This window comes from Aethalodelphis obliquidens, unplaced genomic scaffold (assembly GCF_003676395.1).
Source record: "Aethalodelphis obliquidens isolate GAN/ISIS:26980383/991018 unplaced genomic scaffold, ASM367639v1 scaffold5, whole genome shotgun sequence".
NCBI classification, from domain to species: domain Eukaryota; kingdom Metazoa; phylum Chordata; class Mammalia; order Artiodactyla; family Delphinidae; genus Aethalodelphis; species Aethalodelphis obliquidens.
In genome coordinates, this window is record NW_020837949.1 from 11195842 (window position 1) to 11214642 (window position 18801).

Below are 18801 nucleotides of genomic sequence, written 5' to 3' on the forward strand. Positions count from 1 at the left end.
GAATATATACCCAGAACTAGGATTGTTAGATAATATGGTAGTTCTAGTTTTAATTTTTTGATGAATCTCTATACTGTTTTCTATAATGACTGTACCAATTACATTCACATCAACAATGTGCAAGGGTTTCCTTTTCTCCACATCCTCACCAACACTTGCTATTTTTTCTCTTTTTGATAGTAGCCCTTCTAACAGGTGTGAAGTGATATCTTGTGGTTTAGATTTGCATCTCCATGATGATTAGTGGATTTGAGTACTTTCCCATATACCTGTTGGCCATTTGTATATCTTCTTTTGTGAAATGTCTATTCAGGTCCTTTGCTTATTTTTAATTGGATTATTTGTTTTCTTGCTATTGAGTTATTTGAGTTCCTCATATATTTTGGATATTATTAACTCCTTATTGGATATATGGTTTGTAAATATTTTCTCCCATTCTGTGGATTGTCTCTTTACTCTGTTGTTTCCTTCCCTGTGCAGAAACTTTAGTTTGATATAGCCCCACTTGTTTATTTTTGCTTTTATTGCATGTGTTTTTGGGGTCATATCCAAAAATTTATTTCCCAGCTCAGTGTTAAGCTTTTTTCCAATGTTTTCTTCTAGTAGCTTTACAGTTTCAGATCTTATGTTTAAGTATTTAATGCATTTTGAATTGCTTTTTGTATATGGTATGAGGGAAGAATTCAGTTTCGTTATTCTGCATGTGGATATCCAGTTATTCCAACACCATTTATTGAAGACACTATCCTTTCCTCATTGTGTGTGCTTTGCACATTTGTCAGAGATCAGTTGAATGTATGGTTACAGGATATAAAGTCAACTTACAAAAATCAGTTGTGGGGACATCCCTGGTGGCGTGGTGGTTGAGAGTCTGCCTGCCAATGCAGGGGACGAGGGTTCGGGCCCTGGTCAGGGAGGATCCCACATGCTGCGGAGCTACTGAGCCCACGTGCCACAACTACTGAAGCCCACGTGCCTAGAGCCCGTGCTGTGCAACAAGAGAGGCCACCGCAAGGAGAAGCCCGCGCACTGCCATGAAGACCCAACGCAGCCAAAAATAAATAAATTTAAATAAATAAGTGAGTACCAGTTAGTCAGGACCTAAATTAAAATAAAAATCAGTTGTGTTTCAATACACTAACAGCAATTTAGCAATTTCCTGAAAGGGAAATTTAAAACAAGAATCCCATTTACAATAGCATCAAAAACAATAAATACTTAGGAACCAATTTAACCAAGAAGGTAAAAGACCTGTACACTGAAAACTATAAAACATTGATGAAAGTAACTGAAGACACAAATTAAAAGCTATTCTGTTCATGGATTGGAAGAAGTAATAATGTTGAATTGTCTCTGCAAGTTTATATATAGAAAAGCTTAATAAAAGAAGTTAGTCATCTGCAAACAGAGATATCTGCAAACAAAGGCAATTTAACTTCTTTCTTTCCATTTTGGATGGCATTTCTTTTTTCTTGCCTCATTGCTCTGGCTAGAACTTCCAGTACTATGTTGAAAAAAAGTGAAAGGGGGACCCCTTGTCTTGTCCCTGATCCTAGAGGAGAAGCTTTCAGCCTTCACTCTTGAGTGTGATGTTAACTGTAGGCTTGCCATATGTGGCCTTTATTTTGTTGAGGTACATTCCTTCTATATCCAATCTGTTGATAATTTTTTGTCATGGAAGGGAGTTGTATTTTGTCAAATGCTTTTTCTGCATCTGCTGAGATGATTTTATCCTTCATTTTGTTAATGTGGTAGCACATTTATTGATTTGCAGATGTTGAACCATCCTTGCATCCCTGGAATAAATCCCACCTGATCATGGTGTATGATTTTTTTAATGTACTGTTGAATTCACTTTGGTAATATTTTGTTGAGGATTTTTGCATCTATATTCATCAGGGATGTCGGTCTGTAATTTCCTTTCTTATAGTCTCCTTGTCTGACTTTGGTGTCAGGGTACGGGTAAGGCTCAAACAATGCAATAAATTTAAAACCATTTATCTTCATTAACCACCATCTTGCAGCTGTGCTCTTGTTATTGTATGTTTATTATGCTTTTATATCCCACAAGACGTATTTGTTTATTTAAATATCAATATTGATATTTGCCCAGGTATTTACTCTTTCCCGTATTCTCAATTCCTCCTGTAGTTATGTACTCCCATCTGGGATCATTTTTCTTAATTTTGAAGTACTGCTTTTTATACTGTAATGCTAGCAAATTCTCTCAGCTTTTGTTTATCTAAAATTGTCTTTATTTTGCCTTCATTTTTTGAGGGATATTTTTGTTGTGCATAGAGTTTTAGGTTGGCAGATTGTCTTCTTTTTTTTTTTTTTAACCAATACCACTATGTTCTGGTTTCTATCATTTTCTTTTGAAAAGCCAGATGTATTATTGTTCCTCTAAATGGAAAGTATCCTTTATTTCTCGCTGACTTTCAGATTTCCTCTCTGAATTTGTTTCTTAGCATTTGACTATAATGTGCCTAGGTGTAGTTTTCTTTGTATTTATTCTGCTTAGGGAATGAGGAGGGTTTTTTGTTTTGTTTTTCTTGTGGTTTTTTTTTGCGGTACGCAGGCCTCTCACTGTTGTGGCCTCTCCCGTTGTGGAGCACAGGCTCCGGACGCGCAGGCTCAGCAGCCATGGCTCACGGGCCCAGCCGCTCCGCGGCATGTGGGATCTTCCTGGACCGGGGCACGAACCTGTGTCCCCTGCATAGGCAGGCGGACTCTCAATCACTGTGCCACCAGGGAAGCACGAGGGTTTTTTTTTTAATTTGAGTTTTGATGTTTTTCATCTCTTGAGAATTTTCAATCATTAATTATTAGCATATTGCTTCTGTTTCACTGTCTTTCCTCTTCTTCTGGGAGTCTAATTACACATATGTCAAGACTTTTTACTATGTCTCATAATTCCTATTATAGTTTTACTGTATCCTTTCATCTCCTTATGCATCCTTTCTTTCCTCTGTGTGTTATTTTTAGATACTTTCTACTGATCCTTGTTGCAGTTCATCAATTCTTTGGTCATTTGTGTCTAATATGGTATTACAACCAACTATTGAATTCCTGATTTCAATGATTATGTTTTATTTCTAAAATTTCTATTTTAATACTTTACGTTTTAATTCTATACTGGTATTCTCCAGCCTGTTTCTGTTATTTTTGAACACATTAATCACAGTTATTTTAAAATCAGTCCCTGTCTAAGAACTCAAATGTCTGAACCACTTGTCTGTTTCTATTTTTTGTTGTTTCTCTTGAGTTCTTGGTAATTCATCCTTATTTTTAGCCTCCTTCTAAATTTTTGATTGGAGGCAGGACATCATGAATGAAAAATCAGAAAGTTCTGGTTGATGTTATTGTTTATCAAAGAGGATTTTTCTGGCATGGGGGACAGATAAAGTACCAGCAGATTACTTTAATACTATCAGAGATTAGCTTTAAGCTTTCTTAGAACTGGTCCCTTTCAGGTTTTTCCTTTATCCAAGAGCATAGACCTTACTTCTCAGGCATTATTTTTATTCATATGCCATGGTTTTTCTCATGTCTCAACTGAAAGCAGATAGTGTTGATAAAAATCAGTTACTTTGGTGGGACTGGACCTCCATATTTCCATAATAGTACAGCTACTGAAATGACTGCTCAATTGATTGGCATTTTAGCCATTATTTTCTGCAGGTTTTTTGGGTCTCTCCCTGTGCATGCATAGCTTAGGAGTCAGCCAGTGACTTAAGGGGAATTTGTACATAGATTTTTAGATTCACTTCTCTGAGGTTTCTTCTTGTCTGAAATTTCACTCGTTTGAGTTTTAACTGGTTTGGTAATCTTGAACCAGTAACGCTGACACTTCCTGCTTGACCTCAGTTATCCTGCATTGTGAACTGGAAAATGCCCTAAAAGAAGAAGCCACAGTGAATGTGCAGTTCATGTCCTGAGTTTTCCTTCCCTCAGGATTGTAGCTTCTCTCATCCTGCTTATATTGTTTGCTCTTCAAAGTCTTCCCTTGTTTCCTACATTTTATCCAACTTTTATTGCTGTTTTTAGTGGAAGCATTGTTCTAAACAAGGTATTTTCTCAATGACAGAATTGGAAGTCTCTCACCATTTTGTCTTACATCTCAGATTGTTTATCTAAGATTATTTTATTTCTTCTTGAGATATATCCTTTAGAATTTCTGTTAAAGCAGACATTTTGATAATAAATTCTCAATATTTGTGGGTCTGAAAGTAACATTTAAGACTCTTATAATAGAAAGTAGGGGACTTCCCTGGCGGTCCAGTGGTTAAGACTCTGTGCTTCCAATGCAGGGGACGCAGCTTCCATCCCTGGTGGGGGAACTAAGATCCCACATGCCTCAGCGCGGCTAAAAAGTAGTTTAAAGAAGGTAGTGCCGCGGTGGCACTAGGCATGAGAAAGCAGTGAGGGTAGCTTTTGGGTCACTTCCAGACTATTAAGGATGGTGCTGCTTTGAACATTCTAGTACATGTCTTTTGGTGACGTGTGTATGCATTTCTGTTGGATATATACTTAAGAGTGGTATTACTGAAGTCTTATTTTTTATTTCAAAATAATTTTTGTAACAGTTTAAAAATACAAAATATCTAAAGAAAAAATTACTGGTCAACCCTTCCCACTTCCTGAGGTAGCCAAATATATCCTTATTTTTCCTGTTAGATAAACAGAAACATACAAAAGTAGGATCATTAATTTCTCACTAAAAATACATGTTGAGAGCATTCCTCGAGGTTTGACTTGAGCTCATCTTTTTAAAAACTGCGTAACATTTTGTAGTATGGACTGTTAATAACTTCTTCATTCATTCCTATGTTGCTGAGTATCTACAGAACTTAATATCTCAAAAGTTATTTCAGTGCTTTCAGGATTTCATGGCAGTCTCTATTACTCAGGGCAGAAACTGGGAAGTAAAACAGAACCTCTAGGGGAAGTAGAAATAAGAAAGGAATCAGGGGGCTTCCCTGGTGGCGCAGTGGTTGAGGGTCCGCCTGCCAATGCAGGGGACACGGGTTCGTGACCCGGTCCGGGAAGATCCCACATGCCGCAGAGCGGCTGGGCCCGTGATCCATGGCCGCTGAGCCTGCGCGTCTGGAGCCTGTGCTCCGCAATGGGAGAGGCCGCGACAGTGAGAGGCCCGCGTACCGCAAAAGAAAAAAAAAAAAAAAAGAAAGGATACAGGATTTATACTTATACTTGAGCTAGTAAGGTAGAGTCTGAAACAGAGAAAGAGAGGATAGAACCAGTTGAAATTTGGGGAGACACAGAAAACAAAAGGCTTAAGGGAGAAAATTAAAAGAGCACGAAGATGAGGAGAAAACTTACAATACAGAAAATTTGCAATTTGGTCAGTTTTCTATGTCACGGTCCTATTTGTTTCATAGAAGAGGGATCCTAGGATTGCCTTCCTCACCCCACAATCATCTGTCTTGTCCATTCAACCATCAGTTGGACATCACGGATCACCTGTTTACGGCCACATGAAGTGGAGAATCTGGAAAAGAATGACAGAGTTCTTGGCTTGGGCTTACTCTGGTTTGGGGAGTTGTAATGAAACCCTGAAGTAGTACAAGGTGTGGTACTCTATCCACTTTACCTTGAATCCACATTCCTGTGGAAGGTCCAGCCTGGACACTGTTTTGTGCTAGGGGAGAAAGCTTTAAAATTGTCTCTTCCTGAGGATAGTTTGGTCTGGGGACATCTTCTCCTTAGGAACCCAGTGTATAGGGACCAGGGTGGTGATGGGTGAGGGGTGAGGAAACAGGACAGTATACAGAGGCCCCACAGATCTTGTAGGCCTTTGGGGCCAGCCATAAAAAGGGGCTGTGGTTTTCACCCTGGTTTCTAGTGTTGAGCTCACCAAGCTAGATGAGCAGACACCTGATTCAAGACAACACGTGGCCAGGCATAAAGCCAGATCCTGGCTCAAAAGTCAAGTGTTGCATCCCACTCTTCCTTGATTAAAATGAGTCAGGACTAGGAACGAAATTCAGGAAACCCATACACAGGGAGAAATCATTTTTATAGGAGGGTCACTACCGGCTGCTTGAGCAAGGATCTTTTATCTATTTCGTTGATTAAATGTATCTATTTTTATCACAAAATAATATATATTACCGTAGAAACGTTAATGAGATGTATGAAGAAAAAATACAAATAATCTTCTGTTTACTGTCCGATTCTTATAGTTTGATATATGTCTTCCATAAAATTTGTGTTTATATAAGCATATAAAAATATTTTAAAATTTATTTGTACAAAATTGCAAAATCTCCGTTTTACTACCACGTTTAATGTTTATTAAAAATATAAATATAGTAAGACAGGAATAAAGACACAGACCCACTAGAGAATGGACTTGAGGGTATGGGGAGGGGGAAGTGTAAGCTGTGACAAAGTGAAAGAGTGGCATGGACATATATACACTACCAAACGTAAAATAGATAGCTAGTGGGAAGCAGCCGCATAGCACAGGGAGATCAGCTCGGTGCTTTGTGACCACCTAGAGGGGTGGGATAGGGAGGGTGGGAGGGAGGGAGACGCAAGAGGGAAGAGATACGGGAACATATGTATATGTATAACTGATTCACTTTGTTATAAAGCAGAAACTAACACACCATTGTAGAGCAATTATACTCCAATAAAGATGTAAAAAAAATAATTTAAAAAAACCTTTATTAGCTGTGATAAAAATAAATAAATATAGCCAAACTCCTGGCAAATATATATAGATTTAACACATCCTTGGAAATAGTTGTATTATTTTATATAAAGAACTATCACTATCCACCAACTCGTTTGCTGGTAAATAGTATCACGGATTTCTTTTTCCGCAAACTGCCCTGCAGCACTGCCAAGGCGGGGGCGGGGGTTCTCCGTCCTGCATTTGCGGGGGCATCTGCGCGCAGAAACTGACACAAAGCGGGGCCTCTGCGGTTTGTGGGCTGCCGGCCAGGCTCCGCCCCCACCGCTGCGTCAGCCAATCAGCTCCCGGGACGGCCGCCTTCTCCCTCCCCCACCCCCGCCGCTGCTCACCTCTACCCGCAGCGTCCACCACCACCTCCACCAATTTTCAAATCCCGGGCTGTGTGCCCCTTCTCCTTGTCACGTCTCTGCAGAGGAGTCCCTTCCCCTTTGAAGTAGCGGGTGTGGCTATTGCTGGACTACGGGTGAGTCTTGTACAAAGATGGTTTCTGGGACCAGAGCAGGCCACGGAGCACCAACCGAGTTCCCTGCGGCCGGGCTTCGAGAGGGAGGGACGCGGCCAGGGTCCCAGGGGAGTGGGCCCAGCGGGACTGAGAAAGTGGTCGGGTTTTTGGTCTGAGACCAGTTGGGCCTAAGGAGGCAGATGTCTTTCAAAGAGGATTCCCTGCGGTTTCTCCATGTCTGTTTCTGGCTCTTTTTTTTCCACCACTCTGGCTTTTATTTCTTTAGTTCTGTTATTTCTTCTCCTCCGGGAAGGTAACCATCAAAAGTCTAATGCATTGTTGCCCTTTCTAAACATTTTTCATAATAAAATCTGTCAAAGCTACAGATAAGTACAGAAAATAATATAACAGATTTATCAGGTGTTGACATTTTATCACCTTTCCTTCAGCTCCCTCTTTCTCTCTCAACGTCACTCCCCCTCTCTCCCTCTGTGTGTGTCTCTCCTCCTTTTTAAGAAACAAAATCTGACATTTAAAACCTTTTCCCCACCAAGTCTCATGCCACCATCCTGAGAGGTAAGTTAGGTTGTATCCCTCCCATGTATATTTTTGTCCTACTATTTATTTTTATGTATGCAGTATATGCATTTTTGTTTTGAAGTTTAAATTTTTCATGAAACAATGTTTCAGGTTTTACCTTGGTGCTACTAGTCTTGGCATTTCAGACCCAAAAGGGTCTTAGCAAGCAAGTCACCAGCCCTCTTTGTTTAGAAGAGGACCCTGACCCCTGGAGAAGATAAAAGACAGCCTCACCATCACTCCTTCACCGAGCAGGATCCTGAATTCAGGTCCTCTTGATTTCTGTTCCTGGCATTTCCTCTATGTAAACCCTGCCAGTGAGCTCACCTGCCCACATGCTCCTATTGAATTATTGTTCATATGATTCAATCTGGGGAAAGAGGATTGAAGGGAGATGGAGAAAGGAAATATGACTTGGATTTGGACCAAAATCCTAGTCAAGATGAAAAAGTATGCATTTTCTTGAAACATATTTATTAAATCTTAGGATGACTGGAATATTTATTTTATTTAACAAGCAGTCATACAGTCTTACTGTATATGCCAGACATTGATCTAAGAACTTTGTATTCACTCACCAGGCTTAAGCCGAGGAACAGAGGAATTAAGTAACTTGTGCAAAGTCACTCAGCCCCTAAAGTATAGCACTAAGATCTGAATCCAGGTTATCTGGTGACAGTCTGAGTTCCTAACCATTATCCTACATTATACTACCGTAGCACCTGAGCTAGGTGAAGTCACCACACGAAGTAGGAACTTGGAATTCAGAGAAGGGAGGAGCAACTGTCAACTGGTCATCAGAAAGGACTTTAGGAAAGAAAGAGGATTTGAAAAGTACACAGAAGAATCAATTTTAGCCACCTATTGTTTGCTTGAGATATAATATATTCTTATTTTTAATTTACCAAACAACACAGTAACAGTGCGAATAATGCAGCGCTATATAAAAGTTGCCCTGCACTATTCCTCAAATTAAACAAATATTAGCAGGTAGAGATGTAGCTGTCCTTTCACCCACCATAATACAAATATATGGAGGGATGCTTTTTATTATAAAAATGAAAGCATATTCAACAATTTCTGCAATTTTTATTTTCCCCTAGGCAATATGTCAAGTACATTCCTCCAACGAAATGGAGATCTAACCTCCTCATGAGAATTGAATAATACTCTGTAGACTGTGTCTATGGTTTGTTCAGCCATTTCCTTTACTAATGACTAGTCAGAGAAGTTTTGTCTTTAATTAGACGGCCGTCCCCACTGCCAGAATGGGGGCCACCGCAATGCCGAGCCGACAGGGCCGGCGACACAAAGAAGTGCTGTCCCCTGCCAAGCGCCGCCCCTCGGGGTCGCGGTCCCGCCCAGGAGGAAGCGGGGAGGAGGAGACTAGTCCGGAACCCCACCCCCGCTTCGTCTCCGCCCAGCTCGCTCGCCCAGCGCCGCTTGCTGGGACGCCCCTTCCCCGCAAAACCCTGCGTCTCCCTCTGCCCCCAGCCCTCCTTCTTCCAGCTGCCGCCTTGGAAGTTGCAGGGCGACCTGGTGAGTGGCCCTCTCCGAATGCCCCGCAGGCTGGACCAGGGGCGGGTGGCCGTGGACTGAGCTCGCGTAGGGAGAGGGCGGTGCCGGAGGCCGAAGGGGGCGCGAGGGGGGCGCGGGCGGACCTGTGGGCCCCGGCGAGCGGCAGGGTTGCCGGTTCCCAGATAGGGGTACAATCCCTCGCTGTTGTGCCCGCCTTCCTGTGAGAGATTGTTCTGTGTTCTCCGGCTCTGCATCCCTCCTGCCGCATTGCTCCTCCTCTTGGGGTTCTAACATCTGATGTTTGTTTAATTGCTTTGTGTTGTCGAGTTGCGCACAAACATGGCCTAGAGAAACAGCATCTAATTCGCAGCTTTATCGGGTGAGACTACCGTAGCCCAGGGAGGTGGCAGGGCTTGCTCAGGGTCACACGGGGAGCTGGTGGTAGAGCATCACTTCTGTCCTACTGCCCTTTGATCTTTGCAAACACTCTCTGGGACTGAGATCCCTCGCCCACTTGCATTGCCCCCACCGAGACTAGGGAATGTGTGTGTGTGTGTCTAAGAGGAGCCGATGGTCTGTGTACCTCCAACCAATCCAGACCTCCGTGCCAGCGGGCCTGGAGAATTCCCTGCCAACGCACGCGAGCTTTTCCGCTGTCTTCCCTCCTCTCACCCCTCCTGCTGCTGCTTCCCCCCACCTCAGCCCCCTCTCCACTCCTCTGACGTCACCGACATGCTCTTTGCAGACTGGCTCTGGGCCTGGGGAGGAAAGTCTGGCCTGGTGAAGGCCTGGAGAGGAAAGGAGGGAGGAGGATCCCACACCAGAACTTAGTCCTGACAGCCCCTCAGAGTCAAGGCCGGCCCTCTCCCATATTGTCCATTTGATAGGACACCTTCTGAAGCCAGATGATCAACAGCTAGGAAGAGGCAACACCTGGATTTTTTTTTTTTAACTCAGGTCTCACTTATGCGCTCATACTCCTACATTATGCTATTTTCCTGGGATTTACCTAGTGAGAAAAGTGAGCAAATATGAGTGAGAGAAAGACAAAGAGAGCCCAGGGGGAACTTAGGAATTAAGAAGGGAGCGCATTAAGATTAAACTAGAGGAATAGAAAAAGCAGAGTTCTGCATCCTGCCTGTTTTTATGGGGATGGGGGGGGGACTGATTCTGGAGGGCCACAAGAGGGCCTTCAAAGATGTTAGTAACGGCCTGTTGTTTAATCTGGGTGATTGGTGTATGGAAGTCTGTTTAATTTTTAAATCGTTTTATTATTTTACCATCCAAATTCTTCCACATGCATTACATATTCTTTTAAATGTATGAATTAAACCATTTTAAGTGAAAAATAAGTAAGATTGGGCTGGTATGAACCCACCCCAATTCTGGCTACTATTAACAGAAGATGGTGGACACTGGAAAAGATACTGGACATATAAGGAAAAATAAACAAAGCGTTCGTGGAAAAAAAGGCATGAAGACGAGAAGACCTATAGGATTGGGTGTCTGTGATACGGATCATTTTGCAAGGCCCGAGTGGCTATATGCTGAAGAATTGATCCCAGGTTTGCCCTTACGTTCACATCCATGATTCAGTCGTCCACCCGTGGAGCACCTCTTCATTCTTGTGGGGAATCCAGATATATAAATCACGTCCCCTGACCTCAGGTACTTACTCTACTTTGGGGATTTCAGATCAAGCTACAGTGCAGGCTGTGGTGCCATATCCAGGGCAGGCCCACTACCTTCTTGCCTTCTGGGTGCGTCTCTTAGAGGTGCCATGGGGCCTCTTTGTGGAAGGGGTAAGGGATCTGTAAAGCTCTCTCCTTGAGTTACAGGTCGTGCCTGAGGTGCCTTCTACTCCCGAAGTGCCTTGGGTTCCATTAGTTAGCGGGCCTGGGGAGAGAAAGCAGGATCCACAGAAGGAGAACCAAGGATGAAGAACTTAAGGGGAGAAATAAGAGATTACCCCAGGCTATGTCCATCTGCGCTCACCAAGCTAGGAGGGCAGACAGGGATTCAGGCACAAAGAAGCAGCATTTGGTTGAAAAATTGAGTGTGGGAGTCATTGATAGCTGGTTAAAGTGGGGACAGAACCAGCTACAAAGTTCGGGGAACCTCCACAGAGGAGGAATTCACATTTATTGGTGGACAAATGCACAACTTGGGAGATGAAGGAAGACATTTTAGAATGAGTGAGATAGGATCAGTTGATGAATCCAATCATTTATATATTCAATCATTTAATGTGTTTACTTGATTGAATTTATATTACCTGTGCTATTTTTTTTTAACATCTTTATTGGGGTATAATTGCTTTACAATGGTGTGTTAGTTTCTGCTTTATAACAAAGTGAATCAGTTATACATATACATATGTTCCCATATGTCTTCCCTCTTGCGTCTCCCTCCCTCCCACCCTCCCTATCCAACCCCTCCAGGCTGTCACAAAGCACCGAGCCGATATCCCTGTGCCATGCGGCTGCTTCCCACTAGCTATCTACCTTACTACGGTTGTTAGTGTGTATATGTCCATGACTCTCTCTCGCCCTGTCACAGCTCACCCTTCCCCCTCCCCATATCCTCAGGTCCGTTCTCCAGTAGGTCTGCGTCTTTATTCCTGTCTTACCCCTAGGTTCTTCATGACACCTGTGCTATTTTTAATTGTAATAGAAATACATGCAACAATTCAAAGGATTGTTGTGCAGACTTACATAAAGAGAAAGAATACTGTTCACCTCTTCCTTTCCTATGCAGTCAGTGTTAGCTTGTTGAAATGTGGCCTCCATAGTTTTCTGTTTATATAAAATCCTAGTAACAGGCTTATGTATTTCTGGTACTTAAGAACATGGACTCCAGTGCTAGATTTCCTGGGTTTGAATGAAGGATCCACTTACCACCTCTGTGACTTAAGCAAGTAGCAAATTCTCTGGCCATCGGGTTTTGTGTTTTGTTTGTTTTTTGGTCTTGCGCATTTTTAAAATGGGGATAGTGATAGTACATACCTCATAGGTCTATTGTCAGGATTAAATAATGTATGTAAAGCGCTTATAATGATGCCTGCAACCTGGTAAGCACTATATTGTCGTCACTACTACTAAAATTGCTAGTACTACTATTGTTAGTAACCTCATCCATACAAAGGTGGGTTTTTGTCCTACATATTATAGCAATTTGAAATTTTCACTTCAGATATATCTAGGACATTCTTCTAGGTAGAAGAAAAATAGGTTTAACGCTGTTCTTTATGAAAGCCTCGTGGTATTCTATAATACAGATTATCATGCTTTTCTCAAGCATTCTCCTTCTCAAAGCTTGTCTTGCCACACTCAGAGCCTTGCTATCAGACTAAGGAACAAGGAAAACCGGCAGAGAGAAGGGCGCTCAGGTGGTTCCACCCAAACCCCACGCACCTCAGGCCACCCGTCAAGCCCAGGAACTAGGTGGGAGACTCAGCAGGAAAAACACCCCTCTTCTCCCTTGTCCCCTACTTTTCAAATCTCCAGGCCACCTGTCCATCCCTTTGTCACTTCTCTACAGATACTTCTTCTCCCATGAACTAGGTCGGAGTACAACTAGTGAGGCAGAACTGCGAGTTCCCTGCTCTGGGTGTGTCTGGAGTATCAGCGCTGGGGGCAGCATGGCAGTCGTTTACAGCGTGTGTATGGGTGGCCGCCTGGGGGCTGTGCCCCAGGGTCTCAGGTTCGGTGCCATGGCCTATCCGGGGGTTACATGGAAGTTGGGTAGCCGTGACTTTGGGTTAGAGATCCTGTACCCACGGGAGTCAAAAATGGTTCTAGGGAATATTGTTTGTCATCTATCTATCTCCCTGTCTAGATTTTCACTTATCTATCTCCATTTGCAGTTTTGTTGGGCAGTGACCATCCTTGTGCGTATATCTTTAATACTGCTGTTCTTATTTTGTAAGAAAGGTTATCAGTAGGCCTGCTCATCTTAAGATGGGCACACCTTTGAAACTGAGTTGCCACTGTCAGATTGCTTTCAGATTCTCAGTCCTTCTAACAGATCGTGCTAGTGTTTCCACAGCCTTGGGGCATTGGACATTATTATCTTTACCTTCCTCTCCTCCTCTTCCTCTTTTTTGCCCCCTTCTTTCTGGACAATCTTAGGGGCAACGTACATTGTATTTAAATTGCCTGATTCGTGATATTGAGCCTATTTGCATAGATTTATTAAGTTTCCTTTTCTGTGAATATTTTCTCTCAGAAAGGTAGGATTTCAGTGGCCTGAAAGATGTGGGAGAGGGAACAGGAATAAAGAGAACGGAAAGAGAATCTAAAATGAAAGCAGGGCATGTCCAGGAAGGCCAAGTATCCTGGAAGCTGCAAGAGATATGCTGGAAAGTAAGAAGCAGGCAGCCCTGGGGGCCTTAAACCCCAAGAGGAAGCTCAGATTTTCCCCTGTGGGCAAAGGCGAAGCTCTGGGGGGTTCTTTTCTGGGAAATAATACAATCAGTGGCTGTAGAAGAATAAAGGCGAGAACAGATGCTGGTGACTTAGAAGCCGGGTCCATTTAGTCCAGGAATGAATCGCTGAGGACCCAAACTAGGTTAACGGCAGTGTGATTGGAAACCGTGAAGGACGAACGACACTGTGACCAGCTGGACATGGATCAGAAGAGAGAAGGGACACAACTGTGACTCCTTGCCGTTTGCTGTCCTGGCTGTTTGTGGACCCCAGGAGGAGCCAGGGACGTGACAGATTCTTATTAACCAACTGTTTGCTGATTGTATCTTCTCAGTAGTTCTCTGGGGTGGAGGTTACCCTCTTTAACAACTAGGGACCTCGAGCTTATGTTTTTACCCAAGAGGAGCTAACTTGGAGGGAAAAGAATAAATTTAAGACTTTTCAGTTTCAGAGACAGTTACAAATGGCAGAGTGTGCTTTTAATAGGGGTCTTGAGTTTATGGCTTATGTCAGGACCAGGGCCTTTGCATCTGTGGCCTGGGGAAGGCACAGGGAAGGCCTCTGCCAAGGGCCCGTAGAAATCCTTGAGAACTAAACAATCATCAGTATTAGAACTGGCTCCACAATATGAAACCTGTAAAATCAAGAGTCGACAAATGCTTCATCCAGTGTTGGTGAAATCTAACGTGAAGTTAGATTTGTTTTCACTTTACAATAATTCCCTATTTTGCACATACTTAAATAGCTTATTCGTAACCAAGTAACTTTAAGCAAAGATACATATATAATAATTGAACACGTATATGTGTCTACATATCTATAGATCCATATATAACACATAATGGAAAGGCACTTAGCCTATGCTATGCCTTTAATCTTCAGAACAGTCCTATGTGGTAGATAGTATTATCCCTACTTAATGGACGAGGAAGCGAAGTTCAGCCTAACTGCAGAGCCTAAGCTCGTAATTGCTGTGCCGTAGTACCTTGAGTGAGCATATTCTTTCACAGGGAAAAAAGCAGTAAGGGCCAGAGATAAACACCTAAAGAATATCTGCATGTTCAGAAGAGGGAAGAGAAGGATAGGAATGAAGCGGTTTGAGAGGTTACACATGATGAGGTTGGCTCAGGCCACAAGGTTGGAGGTGGTAATAGCCTCAAGGACCAGGAGAGCAGCACTGTCCAGACCCACCGAGTGGTCAGTGAGGCCTGGATGTCCTGACTATTCAACACGTCTGTCCTTGAGGGAAGTGCTTCAGTGAAGTGCATATGGAGGAGTTCAGGCTGCAGAGAGACCTTGAGCGGGGAGCTTGTGGTGAAGCAGCAGAGGGGTTTTGTGAGTACGCATCCACAGACATACACACCTTTCTCTGCTATGTCCAGTGCAAGTAAGAATCTGCCGTAAGTTCATAAATTGTTACCTCTGCTTCTGATTGTCTGGGACCTGGACTCAAGCCAGAGGACTTCTGCTTTCCTCTTACCCAGCCTATGACTGTGACCAGAGAACCCTCTATGAGGACCCAGACTTTTCAGACTGAAATTCTGGCCCCAAACTGAGATTAATACGATCAGTGTGGAAGCCAAATGGGGAGGAGTTGGGGTGGGGAGATAGCATGCTATACCACTGCGTTGGTTTCCACTGGTTACCGCAGCAAAGTACCACAAACTGAGTAGCTTACAACAACAGAAATGTATTCTCTAACACAACGGTCCCCAGCCTTTTTGGCACCAGGGACCAGTTTCGTGGAAGACAATTTTTCCACGGACGGGCGGCGGTGGCCGGGGGGGCGGGGGGGCAGGGATGGTTCAGGCGGTAATGCAAGAGATGGGGAGCGATGGGGAGCGGCAGATGCAGCTTCACCCGTCGCTCACCTCTGCTGTGCGGCTCAGTTCCTTACAGGCTGCAGACCAGTAGCGATCCGCGGCCCAGGGGTTGGGGACCCCTGCTCTAACAGTTCTGGAGGCTTAGAAGTTTGAAATCCAAGTGTTGACAGGTTTGGTTCCTTCTGGAAGTTCTGAAGGAGAGTCTGTTCCATGCCTCTCTCCTACCTTCTGGTGTGTACCAGCAATCTTTGGCATTCCTTGGCTCACAGAGACATCACCCCAGTCTCTGCCCACATGTTCTCGTAGCCTGTGTGTCTCTCCCTTGTGTACCTGTGTCTGTGTCCAAATATCCTCTTCTTATAAGGACACTAGTCATTAGATTAGAGCCCACTCAAATCCAGTATGACCACACCTTAACCTGATTACATCTGCAAAGACCCTACTTCCAAATAAGATCACACTCACAGGCACTGGGAATTAGTACTTAAATATATGTCTTTGGAGACCCAATTCTGCCCGAATTCTTCACTTCAGTTTGCTTCCTTATGTGATGCAAAATGTCGAGCTTGTTTAGAATGTTAGCTGACAGCGCACAACAGGGTCTCCTGAATTGGAGACACTGAGGGCCCTGATGAGTGCTCGAGTCAGTTCACAGTGTCGGTCTCATCTGCTTAATGGGAAGAATTGCCCCAGCTAGTGGCTTCTTTGTTTGTTTATCCATTCTTCACCAGGCTGAGTCTTTGCTTTCCTCTCTGCAGAAGCCGATCCAGCCATGGCGACTCCGTCTGCTGCCTTTGAGGCCCTTATGAATGGAGTGACAAGCTGGGATGTCCCCGAAGATGCCATCCCATGTGAACTGCTTCTAATTGGAGAGGCCTCCTTCCCGGTGATGGTGAATGACATGGGCCAGGTCCTCATTGCTGCCTCTTCCTATGGCCGAGGCCGCCTGGTGGTGGTGTCCCACGAGGACTACTTGGTGGAGGCCCAGCTCACTCCTTTCCTCCTCAATGCAGTGGGCTGGCTTTGCTCTTCCCCTGGGGCTCCTGTTGGTGTACACCCATCCCTGGCACCTCTGGCCAAAATCCTTGAGGGCTCTGGTGTAGAGGCCAAGGTTGAACCAGAAGTGAAAGACTCCCTGGGGGTTTACTGTATTGATGCCTACAACGAAACCATGACTGAAAAGTTGGTCAAGTTCATGAAACGTGGAGGGGGCTTGCTAGTCGGAGGCCAAGCCTGGGACTGGGCCAACCAGGGCGACGATGAAAGGGTTCTGTTCACGTTCCCTGGGAACCTTGTGACCAGCGTGGCCGGCGTGTACTTCACCGACAATAAAGGGGACACGAGTTTCTTTAAAGTCTCTAAGAAGATGCCCAAGATCCCAGTCTTAGTTAGGTGAGTGCATCACCCCAGTGGGGAGCTGGTCCCAGGTTAAAAAGCAGAAGGTGGTTCTTGTCTTCAGGCTACTCCCAGGCTAACAGAAGAGAATTTGGCACTCAACGTGGACTCGCCATAAATCAACCAGAGTATTAAAATACCCTGAGGGGCAGGAGGGGCAGGATCCCTGTTGCCTCCTCAGACCAGATCACTTAGCTCTTTGAGGAGAGAAACATCTTAGTGACCATTATGTCCCCCGGCATCTTGTTTAGTAAAATATATTGCTGAATCCCAGGGTTCACATGACTAATCCAGGAAGGTGACAGGTGAAGGTTGCCTGCAACTGAAGTGTAAGGCAAAGGAAGATGGACACGAGGGGTCCAGTAAGACAAAGTCTAGAGAGCTGTGCGAAAGGTTTTGCAATGTCCAGCCAGATAGGGTTAGGATGGAAGTAAAAACTAGGGGATTTAGAAGTTGAGATACCAGAAAGATGGCATAAGTTCTATGTGCTAGGTCTTAAATCTAGGAGTCAGAGATGATTTTTATCTCTGGAAGCAAAAGACCTGCTGATGGAGGATGAAGGAGGCAGCTGATGGGTTCCAAGACAGGCTACACAGAAAGTTCTTTGAGGGCCTTGCCCAGCCTGTTCCCTTCACATTGTGCTCCAGCACCTCATATGGTGCTGAACACGGAGCAGGTTAGTAGGTGCTCAGTAAACATGTGTTGGATGGATGAAGAGAGAGATGAGAAGCTGGAGTAGTCCCAGAAGTAGAAAAATCACACGAGGCCACACCTTATATTGTGCATGAAAACTCTCAGCATCCTTGGAGCAAAGAGCATTGGTATTTCTGTCCGGTGGGAACAGAACGAGGTAGAACTGAGTGAGGACGGTACACCAGGGTCGTACAGAGACTTAGGGAATGAGCTGTGGCCTCTCCTTGGCATGGAACTCCTGGAACACCCCACAGCTCCATTCTCATATGTGCAGTGAGGAGAGAGTTGTTCAGAGGTACAGGGATTGATCAGATTGCTCAAACTTCAGCTTACTAGTGATCTTCATTCTAAGGACCAGGAAGGTAAAACTTGGACGTAATTCTATTTCTTAACAACGTAATCCCCTTTAGTTGCCTTAAAAGATGTTTTTCTCTATCGAAATCATACCTCTTTTTTCTTTGGCTATGCCTATATCATCTCTCATCATCACTGAATCTGAATGTTTTGCCTTTTGGTTAAATCGTGTGTGTGTGTGTATGTGCATGCGTGCACGTGGGAAATCAACTTGAAGGCTAACGCAGGAGGAAAAATCAGACTTAATAAGGGACGTGCATAGAATCTCCTGTGGAGATTATGGGTTATTAGCGTCGGTTATTCACTAGGTAAGACGTCACTGCAACTCTTGACTTTGTGCTTGTGCAGGTAGGTATATCATAGAATTACTTACATGTTATGAGGGTCATTTTTTGACTTGTGGATGGATTCAAGATGGCAGCAATGATTTCCTAAGTTAATTAGCTGAGATGAAATGAAGAGAAGGAAAAGGTACAAGAGATTATATGTCTGTGTGTGTGTGTCACATATATACATTTCTTAACTTATCTACATTAAGAAATACCTATGGGGCTTCCCTGGTGGTGCAGTGGTTGAGAGTCCGCCTGCCGATGCAGGGGACGTGCCCCGGTCCGGGAAGATACCACATGCCGCGGAGCGGCTGGGCCCGTGAGCCATGGCCGCTGAGCCTGCGCGTCCGGAGCCTGTGCTCCGCAACGGGAGAGGCCACAACAGTGAGAGGCCCGCGTACCGCAAAAAAAAAAAAAAAAAAAAAAAAGGAAATACCTATGCATAGGTTGAGATGAGTAGGGAAAAACAGAAAAGAAAAACCTCTCCTCCTCACCCCAGTTTCCTTAATATTAGCTCTCA

At 44.1% G+C, this 18801-nt stretch overlaps 1 protein-coding gene across 7 annotated transcripts in view; it reads left to right on the forward strand.

Moving 5' to 3' along the window:
- TCAF1 (TRPM8 channel associated factor 1) overlaps positions 1-18801 on the forward strand; it is a 47201-nt gene that overhangs the window by 10401 nt on the left and 17999 nt on the right. For 3 of the 7 annotated variants that reach the window (XM_027101638.1, XM_027101639.1, XM_027101641.1), the window contains exon 2: positions 16269-16902. In XM_027101638.1, the coding sequence (XP_026957439.1) occupies positions 16269-16902 (634 nt within the window). Of the gene's footprint in view, positions 1-7026; positions 7185-7830; positions 9282-16268; positions 16903-16931; positions 17961-18801 lie in introns of those variants that run through there. The other 4 variants (XR_003431839.1, XM_027101637.1, XM_027101640.1 and 1 more) reach the window with 3 other exon arrangements.